At 49.7% G+C, this 16,531-nt stretch overlaps 1 protein-coding gene across 1 annotated transcript in view; it reads left to right on the forward strand.

Annotated features, from left to right (window-relative positions):
* The window catches only part of CNN2 (calponin 2), a 51,961-nt gene extending 38,358 nt beyond the window's left edge, over nucleotides 1-13,603 (forward strand). Inside the window, exons 5-7 of the mRNA XM_078670444.1 lie at nucleotides 4,679-4,795; nucleotides 7,106-7,252; nucleotides 11,282-13,603. Coding sequence (XP_078526570.1) covers nucleotides 4,679-4,795; nucleotides 7,106-7,252; nucleotides 11,282-11,551 — 534 coding nt within the window. The 3' untranslated portion in view covers nucleotides 11,552-13,603. The remainder of the gene's footprint in view (nucleotides 1-4,678; nucleotides 4,796-7,105; nucleotides 7,253-11,281) is intronic.
* Nucleotides 13,604-16,531: the final 2,928 nt, after the last annotated feature.

Consider the following 16,531-nt stretch of genomic DNA (forward strand, 5'->3'; position numbering starts at 1 on the left):
GGGGGGGCAACATCGCACCCATCCTCAATGTGAGGGAGATTAAATGGATCCGTTTCTTTGACTCAGTGACCAGGGGTTTGAATGAATCTGAAAGCAGTTTTGCGCAAATGGCCACCTTGTGACTTAGCTTTCTTACTGTCACAACCCGGGTTGCCTATACTATACTATACTAGTCTGTAATACACTTTACTGTTTTCTCTTTGCATCCTCTCTGAGTGTTTCCCTCTGATCCCAAGGCGTCTGACTACCATGCTTGGTTGGTCCACGCCTTTGCAGTACAGCTTTTTGCAGACAATTGAATCATGCATTTTTTGAGGATACAGTTTCGATAATGACCCTTAGGCGTTTGACTACCATGTGTGGTTGGTCCACGCCTATGTAGGGCGTTTATGCGTCTCGAGGGCGTCCAACGGGGCACTACATTATGTTTGCCTTCTGGACATATGTGCCAAAATAATTGAGTTTTCTACTGCATTCCATGTATCCCATTAATATGATTCAGGGACTCAGTAATGCTGACCTATAGTACGCTTTTGAAATGATTTGATGACTTTTCATTTGGGAGTGATGTGCGTTTGACCGCCATGTGTGGCAGGTCCATGCATTCATCGTTATTCATATTTGGTAATTTTTATAACTCAAATGTCCATTGAATCATGCAGTGTTTTTAAGGACACATTTGTTAAATGCCCCTTTTGGTTCGTCACACTTAGAATCTTAATGCAATCCATATTGGCATCAACAACATTGCCCCCCTCACCCTGTCGGCAAGCCAAAACCTCCTGGGTCTGTATTTCTCCCCTAAGGTTGTTTTTCTCGGTAACCTAGCAACGCCCTCGAGTCTTTCTTTTAGGAGGTTACAAAACCGGGCTTGGTTACCAAGGTAACACTTCCTGGTTGACACGCGCTGGCGCTAGCTCATTCTCTGACCGACCACGGGTAAGTCCGTTTGTTGGAACCGCCGTTAAACCTCTGAGACTAATTGCCCTTAGTACCCCTAACTCTCGGTAATCCACTCTTTCAGACGGCGGTCTATGGTGCGCGATCCACGTTTTGGACGCGCTACGAAGCATACTTGTACTGCGAAGGTGACGTGCTGTGACTGCTCCTTCTGAGGGTTTGATGTACTAATCCCCTCGGGTGAGTCTTTGCACAAGAACAATGCGTGTGATACGTCTTGTCTGATCTTATTCTGCAATGTCTAATGTTCCGTCTTTACTCGATGTTTTTGCAGATGAACGCCCGTGTCCCAGTAAAGCGGCTATAAATCCATATATCCTGTCCTGGCATCAAGACCAGGTGATTAATACTCCTTTTTCACTAAGGTTACGCTTCTAATGTCATCCCATCTTAGCCCAAAAATATGCCAATGTGTGTTTTTTCAGTGGCCGGTGCTACGGTACCGCCTTTTAATGACATGTCTTTTTAGACGCAATGTTTATTATCTGGCAACCCTACAGGGCGGCTGCCCGGGTTACCCATTTTTTCCGGTAGTATCATGCCCTCAGTGCAATTTAACCTCCTTCTAAAGTCCTTTTAATTTTTAATGTTTTGTCCTTGCTGGCCCTTTGGCCTTTTGTAATCCAATTATGTCGGGACTCTTCTGAGACCGTTTGAAATAATTTAGCGTATTTCGTTTTTCTTACTTAGGACACAGCCCCACCCCATCCTTCACCTCCCCCCACGTCCTGATGAAGACCCGCGAGTAAGGATCAAGTATCCTACACCTTTGGGTCGAAACGTAGACCACCATCTACCTACAAGAACTCCTTAACCCAAGATTGATAATAATAATCATCACGGGAGTTTCTGTTTTATGTGATATGTTTCTGCTGCTCAACATGTGTGTTTTCTTGATCTCCAACATATGGATCAATGATAATGTTTTCAGCTTGTGTATTGGTGCTTAATGATTTTTTTGATTAGTGATGTTAACTAATTGAAACACACCCCTTCCCTTGCACCCCCCCCCCTCCCCCTTCTTTTGTGGGCGCACTGTAATTTTGTATACTGCACTAGCAATTGCAAAAATAATACATGTTTTTTCTGGTACAGTGATAATAAAAACACTGTTCACCATCATTTGTGTCTTATTTAAATAATTAAATAATATTTCTAAGTGTTGTGTGTTTGGTCAGGGACCCCTTTATATATCTTAGCTGGAGACTGGAAGGCAGGAAACAAGGTTTATTCTCTCCGGAGGAGAACACATCAGTTCAGACAGCCAGTATCGTCACGAGGTGCTCTAACCGCATCTCTGAGGCCTGGCCTCTTATACACAGTTTATGAATTTTATTGCAGGTAACACATTCTTGTAATGCTTTGAAGTATGAAAGGACATCCTCGGAATCTCCCCTTCAGGCCCGTTCCCACACACATTTACAGTTGAAGTCCCCACCCCGGTCACAATAGGTGATGATTATCGCGCAGCTGGACATTCCGCCGATCCACGGAATGTGTGGGGTTGATCGGATATCATAGGGTGGGGGCTTTGATCAATTCGAGGGTCCTTTAATTGGGGGAAGCTTCCTACTGTACGGGGGGGGCAATAAACAGTTTCCGCAGAGCTAGGTGGCGGCCTGGAAACGAGGAAGACAAACGGGCACACAGGAAAGGGGGTTTGTATCAAAGGGCCTGGGACCATGAAAGGAATGAAGGGAGGTGTTGCGCTGGGAACAGGATGGGGTTCTGAGGCAGAGCTGCGCTGAAGAGGGGTTTATGACCCAAGGCATGCGAGAGCGGGGGGGGGGGGGGGGGTTGGCCAGTGCGTGGGGGGTTTGTGAGGGCGAAGGGCTGTGCTGGGGGCCAGTGGCGTGCAGAGGGTGGTTCTGATCGAGGCACCTAAAATGGCGGGTGCGCACGACAAAAAGTGTGGCATCAGGGGAAAAGGCAAGATGGCGCAGATAATGTTTACCAAACCGTACTAATTTTCTACACAGTCATGCGCTGATCTGGGCCCTGTACTGTTTTGGTTCTGAGAGGGTAAAGCGCGCAGTCCTGCGCTGCTCTGGGCCCTGTACTGTTTTGGTTTTGAGAGGGTGAAGCGCGCAGTCCTGCGCTGCTCTGGGCCCTGTACTGTTTTGGTTCCGAGAGGGTGAAGCGCGCTGCCCTGCACTGCTCTAGGCCCTGTACTGTTTTGGTTCTGAGAGGGTGAAGCGCGCAGTCCTGCGCTGCTCTGGGCCCTGTACTGTTTTGGTTCTGAGAGGGTGAAGCGCGCAGTCCTGCGCTGCTCTGGGCCCTGTACTGTTTTGGTTCTGAGAGGGTAAAGCGTGCAGTCCTGCGCTGCTCTGGGCCCTGTACTGTTTTGGTTCTGAGAGGATGAAGCGCGCAGTCCTGCGCTGCTCTGGACCCTGTACTGTTTTGGTTCTGAGAGGGTAAAGCGCGCAGTCCTGCGCTGCTCTGGGCCCTGTACTGTTTTGGTTCTGAGAGGGTGAAGCGCGCAGTCCTGCGCTGCTCTGGGCCCTGTACTGTTTTGGTTTTGAGAGGGTGAAGCGCGCAGTCCTGCGCTGCTCTGGGCCCTGTACTGTTTTGGTTCTGAGAGGGTGAAGCGCGCTGCCCTGCACTGCTCTAGGCCCTGTACTGTTTTGGTTCTGAGAGGGTGAAGCGCGCTGCCCTGCACTGCTCTAGGCCTGACAGATCACAGCATGTGCCCACACAGGGTCATGTATACGGCTGATCACAGGATTAGTCTGTGCATGTCTTCAAACTTTACCTCTGCAGTGACTCTCACCAGCCTGTGTCCCTTCATCCCTCAGAACCGAGGCATTGTACCTTGTGCCTGTGCGCCAGTCCCAGTCCTTACCCTGCTCCAGTCCTTACCCTGCCATAGTCCTTACCCTGCTCTAGTCCTTACCCTGCTCCAGTCCTTGCCCTGCTCCAGTCCTTGCCCTGCTCCACTCCTTGCCCTGCTCCACTCCTTACCATGCTCCACTCCTTACCCTGCTCCACTCCTTACCCTGCTCCACTCCTTAACCTGCTCCAGTGCTTTACCCTGCTCCAGTCTCCTTACCCTGCTCCAGTCTCCTTACCCAGCTCCAGTCTCCTTACCCTGCTCCAGTCCTTACCCTGCTCCGGTCCTTACCCTGCTCCGGTCCTTACCCTGCTCCGGTCCTTACCCTGCTCCGGTCCATACCCTGCTCCGGTCCATACCCCGCTCCGGTCCTTACCCCGCTCCGGTCCATTCCTTACCCCGCACCATTCCTTACCCCGCTCCACTCCTTACCCCGCTCCACTCCTTACCCCGTTCCAAACCTTACCCCGCTCCAAACCTTACCCTGCTCCAAACCTTACCCTGCTCCACTCCTTACCCTGCTCCACACCTTACCCTGCTCCACTCCTTACCCTGCTCCACTCCTTACCCTGCTCCACTCCTTACCCTGCTCCACTCCTTACCCTGCTCCACTCCTTGCCCTGCACCACTCCTTGCCCTGCACCACTCCTTGCCCTGCTCCACTCCTTGCCCTGCTCCACTCCTTGCCCTGCTTCACTCCTTGCCCTGCGCCACTTCTTGCCCTGCGCCACTTCTTGCCCTGCGCCACTCCGTACCCTGCTCCACTCCTTACCCTGCTCCAGTCCTTACGCTGCTCCAGTCGAGGCTCAAGACACCAATGCATTACTATCGAAGACGTGGTGTCTCCCCAGATCCCGCTGCTAATTAATGCCCATGTAACCCTCACAGGCAAAGACAAAAGGTGCCCCCACTGCGATGGATATTGGGGTGCGCTACTCAGAGAAGCAAGAGCGGAATTTTGACGAATCCACCATGAAGGCCGGCCAGTGTGTTATTGGACTGCAGGTGAGATGCCGGGACAGCAGAGCTGTGCACTAGAGGGGTGGTTCAGCTCGGTGCCAGTCAGTGAGGGAAGAGGGTGCAGGTGAGACGCCGGGACAGCAGAGCTGTGTACTAGGGCGGTGGTTCCGCACGGTGCCAGTGAGTGAGGGCAGAGGGTGCAGGTGAGACGCCGGGACAGCAGAGCTGTGTACTAGAGGGGTGGTTTGGAACAGTGCCAGTTAGTGAGGGAAGAGGGTGCAGGTGAGACGCCGGTACAGCAGAGCTGGGTGGTTCAGCATGGTGCCAGTCAGTAAGGGAAGAGGGTGCAGGTGAGACGCCGGGAGATTAGAGCTGTGTACTAGGGGGGTGGTTCAGCTCGGTGCCAGTGAATGGAGAGGGTGCAGGTGAGACGCCGGTACAGCAGAGATGTGCACTAGGGCGGTGGTTCAGCACGGTGCCAGTCAGTGAGGGAAGAGGGTGCAGATGAGACGCCGGGAGAGCAGAGCTGTGTACTAGGGCGGTGGTTCAGCTCGGTGCCAGTGAAGGGAGAGGGTGCAGGTGAGACGCCGGTACAGCAGAGATGTGCACTAGGGCGGTGGTTCAGCACGGTGCCAGTCAGTGAGGGAAGAGGGTGCAGGTGAGACGCCGGGACAGCAGAGCTGTGTACTAGGGCGGTGGTTCAGCACGGTGCCAGTCAGTGAGGGAAGAGGGTGCAGGTGAGACGCCGGGACAGCAGAGCTGTGTACTAGGGCGGTGGTTCAGCTCGGTGCCAGTGAAGGGAGAGGGTGCAGGTGAGACGCCGGGAGAGCAGAGCTGTGTACTAGGGGGTGGTTCAGCACGGTGCCAGTCAGTGAATGTAGAGAGTGCAGTTTAGGACACCATGTATCGTAGCTTTGCAGAGTGGAAAGGACAGGTGTGGCTTTAGTGTTGATTTGTGCAGACGTGGAAGTCCTCTGTGCCTGTTAAAAGGAGCAGGTCTGCTCCATGTTATCGTTATGCCGGTCATTGCTGTTGGACGGGAGCCAGATAGGTAGATCCGAAGGTGTCCTAGACCGGCATGTTTATCCCTTCGCAGGTAAACATGAACAGTCCTACACTCTGAAGAAGAACAAATGGCTCTTGCGTTGAACAGATCTTATAGGCTCAGTTCTCAATCCTACAGGTTTAGGCCTCCAACAGCAAACCTGTTACTTGGGTGATGCGCAAGGTAGCGTAGTTATGTTTTTTCGATATGTGCAGAACGTATATAATCAAATCAAATCAGGCAATCCCCATGTAGGGTTGAGTCAGCTGTGAACCCCACAGTGAGCATATTTGAGGGCCCAGGGTGAGCAGATTTGAGGGCCAGGTTGAGCACATTTGAGGGCCCAGGGTGAGCATATTTGAGGGCCCAGGTTGAGCATATTTCAGGGCCCAGGGTGATCAGATTGAGGGCCCAGGGTGATCAGATTGAGGGCTCAGGGTGATCAGTTTGAGGGACCAGGGTGAGCATATTTGAGGGACCAGGGTGAGCATATTTGAGGGCCAGGGTGATCAGATTTGAGGGCCAGGTTGAGCATATTTGAGGGCCCAGGGTGAGCAGATTTGTGGGCCAGGGTGAGCAGATTTGAGGGCCAGGTTGAGCATATTTGAGGGCCCAGGGTGAGCAGATTTGTGGGCCAGGGTGAGCAGATTTGTGGGCCAGGGTGAGCAGATTTGTGGGCCAGGGTGAGCAGAGTACTCTATTTGCCCCAGTGGGACAGTCGGTGGCCCCTCGGTTAGGTGAGACAGTCAGGAGCCCGCAAGAGACACGAAGCTGATGCAAGAAGCTTGGGCCCTGGGGATCACAGAGACAGAGAGGAGGTTCCGCAAAAGGTGCGGACGGTGTGAGAAAGTTGAAGCAGCCACCACGACGCAAAAATGTCCACATTATAAAAGGATTCAATAACACAGGGAAGGGGAGAGAGCCAGCTGGACCCGGGGTGATCTCTGATGTAGACAAGGCAGCCACCACGCTTGGGCAGGCGCGACCGACGGGTCCTGGGCACTCAGTCCGGCACGGAGCGGCTCTGGTAATCATTGTAATCCCTCAAGATACAGGCGTGACACTACAGAAGGCACCTGGAGACCACAGAAGAGGAAGGTAGATGGTGGTGTGAAGCAAGGATTGTAGCACAGGGGTGCAGGGGGGCAGTCAGAGGCCTGTGGTCGACTGGCACCAGCTGATAAGCACAGACTGGAGCGTATATGGGGCAGGAAAGGTGATGGAGGAGGGGGCATGTGGATCGACATTCTGACCATTCAAGTCAATTTCTTCTCTCATTTTTCCATTTTCTTTTTGTTGTTGATTGTCAGATGGGCACAAATAAATGCGCCAGCCAATCAGGCATGACCGCCTACGGCACAAGGAGGCACCTTTATGATCCTAAGAACCAGATCCTGGCACCCATGGACCACTCGACCATCAGTCTACAGATGGGCACCAACAAGTGTGCGAGCCAGGTAAGAGGGCACGGGCAGTAAGAGAGCGCGTGCAAACAAGTGTGCCAGCCAGGTAAGAGAGCGCGGGCAGTGAGGAGAGCGCGTGCAAACGAGTGTGCCAGCCAGGTAAGAGAGCACGGGCAGTGAGAGAGCGCGTGCAAACGAGTGTGCCAGCCAGGTAAGAGAGCGCGGGCAGTGAGAGAGCGCGTGCAAACAAGTGTGCCAGCCAGGTAAGAGAGCGCGGGCAGTAAGGAGAGCGCGTGCAAACACGTGTGCCAGCCAGATATGGGAGCCTATGGGGACCAGTGGCACCAACTTATGTGGCATTCGGATGGGGGGAGGCATGGTAGAGATTCAGTGCACCAAAAATGAACCAGGCAGGTGAATGGCCACGGCGGCGAAGTGGACAGTGAGGTCATCAGTAAGTGTGCCAGCTAGGTATGGTGCCCGCAGAACAGCAAGAGGTGATGGACTAACAGGCAGAGTAGCATGGAGGCACCAAGCGAGCCCGCCTGTGGCGGGAGCCTGGGGAGGCGAATAAGCGGGGGCACATGTGGGCACAAGCAAGGGCATCAACTAGGGGAAGGGGGTAAAGAGAAGTGAATGTGCTATAAGTGTGCCAGTGAAGTCATGAACTTACTACCATGAAAAGGAGGAGGGTGGGGGCTTCACTTAGGTAGCATGGGGGTGTACAGCGTTTTAAAAATAGGGTCTCTTTCCAGGACTGCTTATCCGGAAAATGGTAAACACCATTCCAAACCAGAGTTTAAGGTGTCAGATTCCTAAGACCTTCCTCAAAATAAACCTCCATCAAGACTTAAGCACGAAACATCACACTGAGCGGGTCACAGTTAAGGAAAGACACCAAGGTGATGGGTTATCTCAAAAAGAGGACCGACTTCTAGTAGAGCGTCTACTCCAAGGCACCGAGCAGCCTCCACCCGGGTGGGCCACAGAGGATCTTGATATGCTCATGGACCCGGGTGGATAAGCAGCACTGATACTGCTGGACCTGAGCGCCGCCTTTGATGCGGTTTCCTATCCTATTTTTCGTCACTGACTGGAAGAAGCGGGTATTACAGGTCAGGCCCTCAGGTGGCGTCCCTCATTTATTTAAACAAACGCAGTTTTCATTTTAGTGAGAGGCCCTTCATGTTGTCCAGTGATCAGCTGCACTGTGGTGTTCCGCAGGGCTCGTCTCTGAACCCTGCGCTTTTTAACATTTTATGTCTGCCCGTTATCAAATATCATTGATTAAGATGGTATCGTAGGCGGACGATACCCAGCTGGTTGTCACACTGTCGCCAGACATGGACCCTATCACAGTGAGGCTCAAAAGCAGCCTAGATAAGGTGTCGGAGTTGATGGCAGCCTGCTGCTTGAAGTTGAATGGTGAAAAAACAAGGTTTATGTATTATGGAACAAACCAACGCTCTCGGATCAGTTGATATGGCTATCCCCTCTAGGAGAAGGTCCAGTCCCCTAGTCAGAAGTAAAGAGCCTAGGGATGACCCTGAACAATCATCTAACCATGGCCTCCCAAGCTACAAAATGTGGCTGGGAGCTGTTTTGGCCCCTGGAGAGCCCTGAGAAAGGCCCTGAAATGACTCCCGACAGAATGACGTGGAATCGTGATCCAAGGTTTGATCCTGTCTCGCCTTGATTATGGCAATGCGTTTTATTTGGGCAGTCGGAAGTCAGTCACTAAAAAACGTGAGAATATTCAGAACGCTGCTGCCCGATACTGTTGTGTATTCCAAAAATCCACTCAACAGGTGCTGCGCTCAGAACTCTTCAATGGCTGCCCATAAGCTGCAGAGTACAATTCAAGGCACTATGCATTGTACAGCGGCAAAGCACAACACAGACCCTGTTGTTCTACTGCGTGCCATACCAACAGGGACCTAAGATCACACAACCACGAGCTGCTCTTTATTCCAAGAATCTAGAGAGCCAAGAGTGGAGATAGGTCTTTTTAGATTCCTCGCACCCAAGCTCTGGAACGCTCTGCCTACCAGCCTCCGAAAGAAGGACAATTTCATGACTTTCAGAAAAAAACTAAAGACGCATCTTTTCCCCTAATCCTTTTAGCTCTTTTATTCACTGACTCCAACCACTCGGATAGTGCTGGGAAGCCCCATGTCCAGGTAGCTGTGCGCTTTACAACATCGGTGAATAGAACCGAATAGACCACTTCTTCCTCAAACCAAAGACAAGGAAAAAATGATTAAAAGGAATCTATTTCTGAGGGGCTGAGGTCCTATAAAATTCCTAAATAAAAAAAAAATGTTAAAAGAAGGCCCATTTCCCATGAATCTTTCCCTTGGTGCCCTGACTCAGGTGAACAAAGGCAGCAAGATGTGTGTCCTACTGAAGGTGGAGCTGAAGTAGTTTGGGGCGCCAAACTCAGAAAGACACTAAGGAACAACTGGATAAGAACCCAGTAAATGCGTCCTGCCCTGAGGAGACCTCCGCTTGCCTCAGTTATTCAGAGGGCAGCTGCTCAACAGGACAGCTGAGGAGAATGATTTTCTGCTCGAGATCTCTCCCACACGAAGAAAACCCCTCAGTTTTTGCCTGTGTTAAAGACTGTGTTGAAGACAACAGCTGTGTTTAGATCCAGCTCTAGGACTCCGGGTGTACGAAGGATGCGAGAAGAAGTCTGCTCCCTAGAGTTCCATTGGCATGAAGGGCCATGGGTTCCAGGCTCGCTGGTGGCGCACACCCCACATAAGAGAGCTTCCATCGAGCGCACAGGAGAGGACTGCGGCCCGATAAAGAATGAGGAAAGATTTAACTCAATTCGCGAATGGCCAGAGCCTGTCCCATGTGTAAGTGAGTGGAGACATTGTACAGATTAATTCCCCCACATTAGACATCTCAGCCTCTGGAGTGTGGGTAATAATGACACCCGTAAGTGCTCCTTGCGGGTGTTATGTGAGTCCGTTCTCTCATTCGACTGAGGATCGGGTGTTATTGCGACCCAACGTTAACGCACACCTTGCGATGGTGGATCAGACAACATTTGCTAGTGGGCAGAGAGCGTAGAGGTCCTCGTCAGTCCTGGAGATCCAGGGTGAGGAGACTTCCGCCAAGGGAAGACAGAGCATGATCATGCTAGAAGTGTCAGCAGTGTTTCTAGCTCTCAGAGTATTTCAGGCACCACTGCCGGGAAAGATTGTGCCAAGTCACACAGACAACATGGCAGCCATGATAGATGATTCTCCTCATCACAGCCTTAGTCCATAAAAAGACTCTTTCAAATTCAGAAGGCGACTCAATTTAGTCATTAAAAGCTAAGCTAATGAACTTAATAGAGCTTGTGTCCAATAACTGTGCGAAAACAAGCTAAATCCTGATCCATTGGCACTTTGTATGTATCCGTGTTTCTCTGCGAAGGCCACAGAGCTAAGGAATAATATATCACTGGTACAACCACAGTTTCTGTTCTTATTGGATTTATTTTATAAGGAACAATGCATTGTAAGTGATGCCTTTAGAGAGCCAGTTTGTTTATTTAAAGAAACAATTCTTTCTTAAATGCTGTGGTCCCCGTACATAAGATATTCAATGTTGACGTCAAACACACTCCGGTGATGGTGAACAGCACTTGGGTATCTGTGATAGAAGCAGTGCAGGCTCTCGGGCGGTGGGAGCTTCAGAAGTTAAAGAAGATCCTGAAAGTAGAGTGTCGTAGCAGTTGAGAAGGGGGACAACATGGGCGCCGGACTGAGACCAACCGCTCTCTCGAGTTAAGGTCAAGTTCACAAGAACTCCAATTTGAGAGAAGTCCTCAAATTAATGCACCTTTAGGTTGTTTTCTCCCCCTGTTAAAAATTATTTCCGATCCAGCTACAAAAAATCATACATTTCAAATACTGTGAATCCAGAATAGGTATTGAGCTTCAAGGTTTTTGTGGCAGGTAAGTTTTTATTCATGTGCAGGGCTTGTGTTTGCTAAAGGCAGTGTTTCCCCACAGATGACTGTCCAAAAGACTTTCTTTACCTCTACTCTCTGTTTTTGCCCACACTGTCCTCTTTCCCTTGCAGGTTGGCATGACAGCCCCTGGGACCCGAAGGCACATCTACGACACCAAAACCGGCACCGATAAGTGCGACAACTCCTCGATGTCCCTGCAGATGGGATACAATCAAGGGGCCAACCAGAGCGGGCAGATCTTCGGCCTTGGGCGGCAGATCTACGACCCCAAGTACTGTCCGCAGGGGAACCCAGAGGACCTGCCCGAGCCAGACCCCGAACAGCTCACCGGGCAGCAGCCGCACCAGTATTATCAAGATGGGGAGGATGGCGACTTGTGATCGTGGTGTCAACTCTTCTGCTAGGCTGGGCCACCTGCGGCCACAGCGAGGGACCGATTCTTCCCACTTGGGCCACTTACTTAAAAATGTTACTGGTCAACTCCAATTTTCCACGAAGTGCGATGAATGAAGACTCTTGTTGGGAGGAGGTTCAGGAAACTGCACAGCAATCTTGGGTCATCTCAAACACCTCAGTGCAGCTGCTGAGCTGCGTTATCTAGGGGACGAGGGGGGCAGGGTAATGATGTAGAGACAAACCTCACAAAAGCCATAGACTTAGGTGAGTTGTGGCTCTCAGGTAAATGCAGGCGTGTGGAACAGCGGTGACTCCGCCAGGACGTGAATTATAAATCCTGATTGAAAGCTCAGATGCCTCCCCAAGGAGATCACTCCAGACTTCGCTCGATAATGCTCATCATCTGTGAACCACCCCATCCATCGCTGGACATGACCACTCCTCACACCACACTCCTTCCCTCGATACACAATTCACTCGTCCTAAACGCAATCCGACCGCTCCCGTCCTCATGCGATAATGCTCATTATCTGTGAACCACCCCATCCATCGCTGGACGAGACCACTCCTCACACCACACTCCTTCCCTCGATACATAATTCACTCGTCCTAGACGCAATCCGACCGCTCCAATCCTCACTCGATAATGCTCATTATCTGTGAATCACCCCATCCATCGCTGGACATGACCACTCCTCACACCACACTCCTTCCCTCGATACACAATTCACTCGTCCTAGACGCAATCCGACCGCTCCAATCCTCACTCGATAATGCTCATTATCTGTGAATCACCCCATCCATCGCTAGACCAAACCACTCCTCAGACCACACTCCTTCCCTTGATACGCAATGCACTCGTCCTAGACGCAAGCCCCTCGTCACTGGCCAGCAGTCCTTCCTTGCTGTACCTACCCCACCAGTACTCCTTCAGTACCAAGCCGTATCATTCCCTCCCTAAATGACATTCCATAGATGAGTTGTGGGTTCAAGTCCCTCCCTGGTGTCCAGTCCCATTCCTCCCACTGAACCTTGGTTTCTCTCCCTTCTTGTTGGGTTGACCAGAATGCACCCAGGTATCTCTTCATTCTGTAAAATCAAAGTCTGGATCTGATGTTTCTTCAATCCATCACATTCATTCTTTAGGGAACAAGCTTTTTTTTTGTTTTTGTTTTTTTAAATCTTTTTGTGTCTTGTAGTGTGATCCAATGGTGGCTGACTCTTTCCTTCCTAAAAATTTGGAAAGTGGATGCGTAGAAGGCAGCTCTGTGATTAAACCAGCCAACTATCATTAAGTGCCTATTTAAGGAATGCTCTAGTAAAATATTTTTTTATACCTTTAGGATTTTTAACTTTGTTTAAAAAGCTTTCTTTTTGTAAGAAGAAAATGCTTAAAATGACTAGAAACTATATGTTGGGACCACATTAGTCTGCCAATTTCTGATCATTGAGCTACTGAGTAGCTCTGTAGGCGACTAAAGCAAATACAATGTAGTGTTAAATGTGAGCAGATAGCATCTGTGTCAGGATATCTCTGCTCCCTGTCAATTAGATGGTTGCGCCTGGCGGGACGGGAGTTCTGATTGGTCGCTTGCCATGGCCACAGGCTAGAACAGCTGACAGGTCTGATTTTTGTTTACTGAAATCTTAAGTTACTCCTGAGCCTTCTCGTGCAGCTCAAGCCTTCGGCTCGAGGCAATTCTCAAACCACTCGTTGAACTGGAGACTGCTTAACTGGATATAGGTTTCTTGTTTCCTGTAGGACGCCCCCACCTTTCAGTTATGGTTGAGCGTCTACAGGATAAAGTGCATCGATGGTGGCATCCTCCTTTAAAGGAATGTAAGAAAATACCATCCTGTGTTATAAGGAACTGGAAGCTGTTGCAAAGCTGCTCAAAATCATCCCCTTTGCCATTGCACAATCTCCACGAGTACGAACGGCATGTAGCAGATTCAAGAGACGGCAATTAATATGTGAAACGTACCGTGCATTCCAAGTGTGTCTCATTTTGTGTATTAAAGGACTTGAATTGAAAGTGCTTCAGTCTACCCTGCTAATCTCTTTTGTGCCATCTACAAACAAGGGGGGCATGTAGGGAAAGTGGAAGCTTGGTAGCATGAATCGGCAATAGATTCACAAGCTCTGCCTACGCGTCCACCCTTGTTGCAAGTTAGAAAAGTGTGCTGACTTTCCCCAAAGGTTTGGCGGTGGACTCAGTTGTCACACTTCTGTATGACGTCACCTAATGCTGTGTATCATGCCATATCACTGCAATCTTGAATTTTTTCTTCCACCAAGTTCTCGTGCACAGAGGTGGGGGGGAGACGGGGGGTTGGTGAGGTCTGCAAAAACCAACCTAAAAAATGACCGCCTTGATGATGTGGTCAGCATGAAGATTCTTCAAGCCCTACAGCTAATAATGTTGTGTAGACTGAGCATGGGTATTTAACAAAATAATAATTTCAGGGTTCTTCATGTCGGAGTGGTCAGTAATAAGTGTGCAAAAACATAATGTTTGTTGCGTGTGTGGCTCTAGAGTAGATATGTGCGTCAAGCTGAAGCTTGGAGTCCAGGTGACACCTCAAATCCTTGCTGATGAGATGGCGTTGCGGTATTACCTAGTGTTCCTAGTTTAAGCCATAGTGCTGCTGATCCATTCTTCGGTTTACAGGTCCGAATGAGGTGTCAGATTCTCTGCGCGTTCAGTTTCAGTTGATGTAACACACCCAGTTTGCCATGTCTTGTAAGCAGTGTGTTAATGTTGCGAAGATTTGGGGCGATCATGTGTTGAGTATCTCTGGGGGTCATGCATGTGCTGGCGGAGGGGACCCCATCTTTCGGCAGCAGTTCAACATACATGTTAAAGGCAGCAAGTTGATAGCCTTGTGGGTAGAGGCGGAGTTTGCAATGCGCACTTGTTGTAGACAGTCCACTAGGTAGGAGCTGAGCCAGTTGAGTACAGGGTCTTCGCGCACCATGTGGGTTCAAGGAGTGAATGGAGCACGTCAAAGTCAACAGTGTCGAAAGCCGAGGGCGTAACAAGTAAATCTCATAGCCTGGTTACGTCCTTGCCGAGAGGCCAGAGAACGTAATCCACAATCTTAAGAAGGTTGGCTTCGCTGCTGTGGTTGGTTCTGAGCCTCGGCTAGAAGGTGCAAGAGGCCGTTCTTATTGACGTGGTCATTCAGTTTCAACAAAACACATTTTTCTAGTAGTTTGGTGAGAAATGGAACTCTAGTGATCGGTCTAAAGTATTCAGTTTTCAATGGGTCTGCCGCTATCTTTTGGTCTCGCCTATGACTGCGTAGGCGCTCTCGTCTGCGAGAAATATTGCAGCCCGACCATCACGTAAAATTCATTGGCTACAGTGTCACCCTTATTTCTTGGCTTCTCATTGGCCAGCGTGAGCTTGAGCCAAGCACTGGTTGCTTCAGCGTGATTGCTGTTTTTCCGCTGATCGCGTTCTGATTGAGGCACAACCATTATACGTTCATCCTCCCTTTGTCCTTTGAAACTGATGTTTTTTGTGACAGCGGATGTTATCAGCTTCCAAATGTATTTTCGCAAAGACACAGACGTGGGTGCAATTGCTTTTTTTATGTGTTAGGATTTTTTGCCAAATGCATATTTATTTTTTTCTTTTTCATGCATGCAGAGATTTACTGATTGCTAAGAATCACATGGTTGCTGTGCCAAGATCAAACAATCATTGGCAAATCCAGTAAGTCTCGCCTTTATGACCATTGGCTCTGCCATTGCCTTTTGCTCATTCTGTACAGCATGGGCATTGCCGACTTTGGCAATGATTCGTAGTTGTGCTGCATGGCAGTGTGGTTGCTGTGCAGCATGGCTAAAAATAACTTAAAAAGGACTTTGATGCACCCAGTGCTAATGCACTTTTACAAAAATAAAACGCATTATCCCTTCCTGCGCCATAGCGCTTTTTAAAATTAGTTTTGGCGACACAACAAAGCATCTGCACTGCTGTACAGCATATCTCCAAAACATTCAGTATGAAGCAGAGAGTGCCCACCGCCGACATCTCGCTGAGTGAAAATGGTCGCTCCATGAGGACTGGGATGGGCACCTTTCACTGACGAAGAGTCCCTTTTATTCCTTGGTCTTCAACAGGGGACACAACTAGCTTGTACCCTTTTCGACACCAAAAATCTAAAAAGCCCCTGCGGGAAAGTAGGAGTCGCTGTCAGCAAAGGTCGGTTGTACATATTCATGTAGAGCTTACTCGTCTGACTTCGACAAAGAGTAAATGTATGTAGAAGGTTGAACTGCAACACTCTGCAAGAAAGTAGATGTAATATCAGATATGTGCTTCGGAGGAAGTATGCAGCGTTTACAGAAGAAGCACAGAAGACAGATTCTGACTGACCTACTTGTATTTAAACAAGTAGGTCAGACAGAATCCGATAAGATCAACTCTGTGACGTTGTGCTAAAACAGACCGCAATGATTACTGAAGTGCAGTGAAACCCAGGGTGCTGGCAGACCAGTTAATGGAGGCACTGAGATGGCAAAGACAAAGCGTTCCAAATATCCGTGTTAAACGTGGCGCAGCTGTGGTGTCAAATGCAAGATGCTTATGTCTCCATTTGCTATTAGACATTTGGATTTAGTAAGAGACGAAGCGCCATCAACCATTTCAACCCCCTAGACTTGAGGTTTCTTAATCCGGGTGTAGAATTTTGAAGAGCTTGTGCATTATCAATGCCCGACTAAAGTCGCTCGTATTCGGGTCTCATCTTCCTCCTTTGCCTGCCTGCTCAGCCTCCCCTCCAGTAATCACACACCATTGGCAACAAACAGGAAAGGAGAACAGCGTTTACAACGCAACTTTTACCACGCAGTACCTTTACCACGCAACTTTTACAACGCAAGTCGTTACAACGACTTGCGCTGGGGGGCGCTGTAGGATAGGGAATAGTTTCATTTACTATCCAAAACCTTC

The sequence above is a fragment of the Lissotriton helveticus genome, chromosome 12, assembly GCF_964261635.1.
Source record: "Lissotriton helveticus chromosome 12, aLisHel1.1, whole genome shotgun sequence".
Classification (NCBI taxonomy): Eukaryota; Metazoa; Chordata; class Amphibia; order Caudata; family Salamandridae; genus Lissotriton; species Lissotriton helveticus.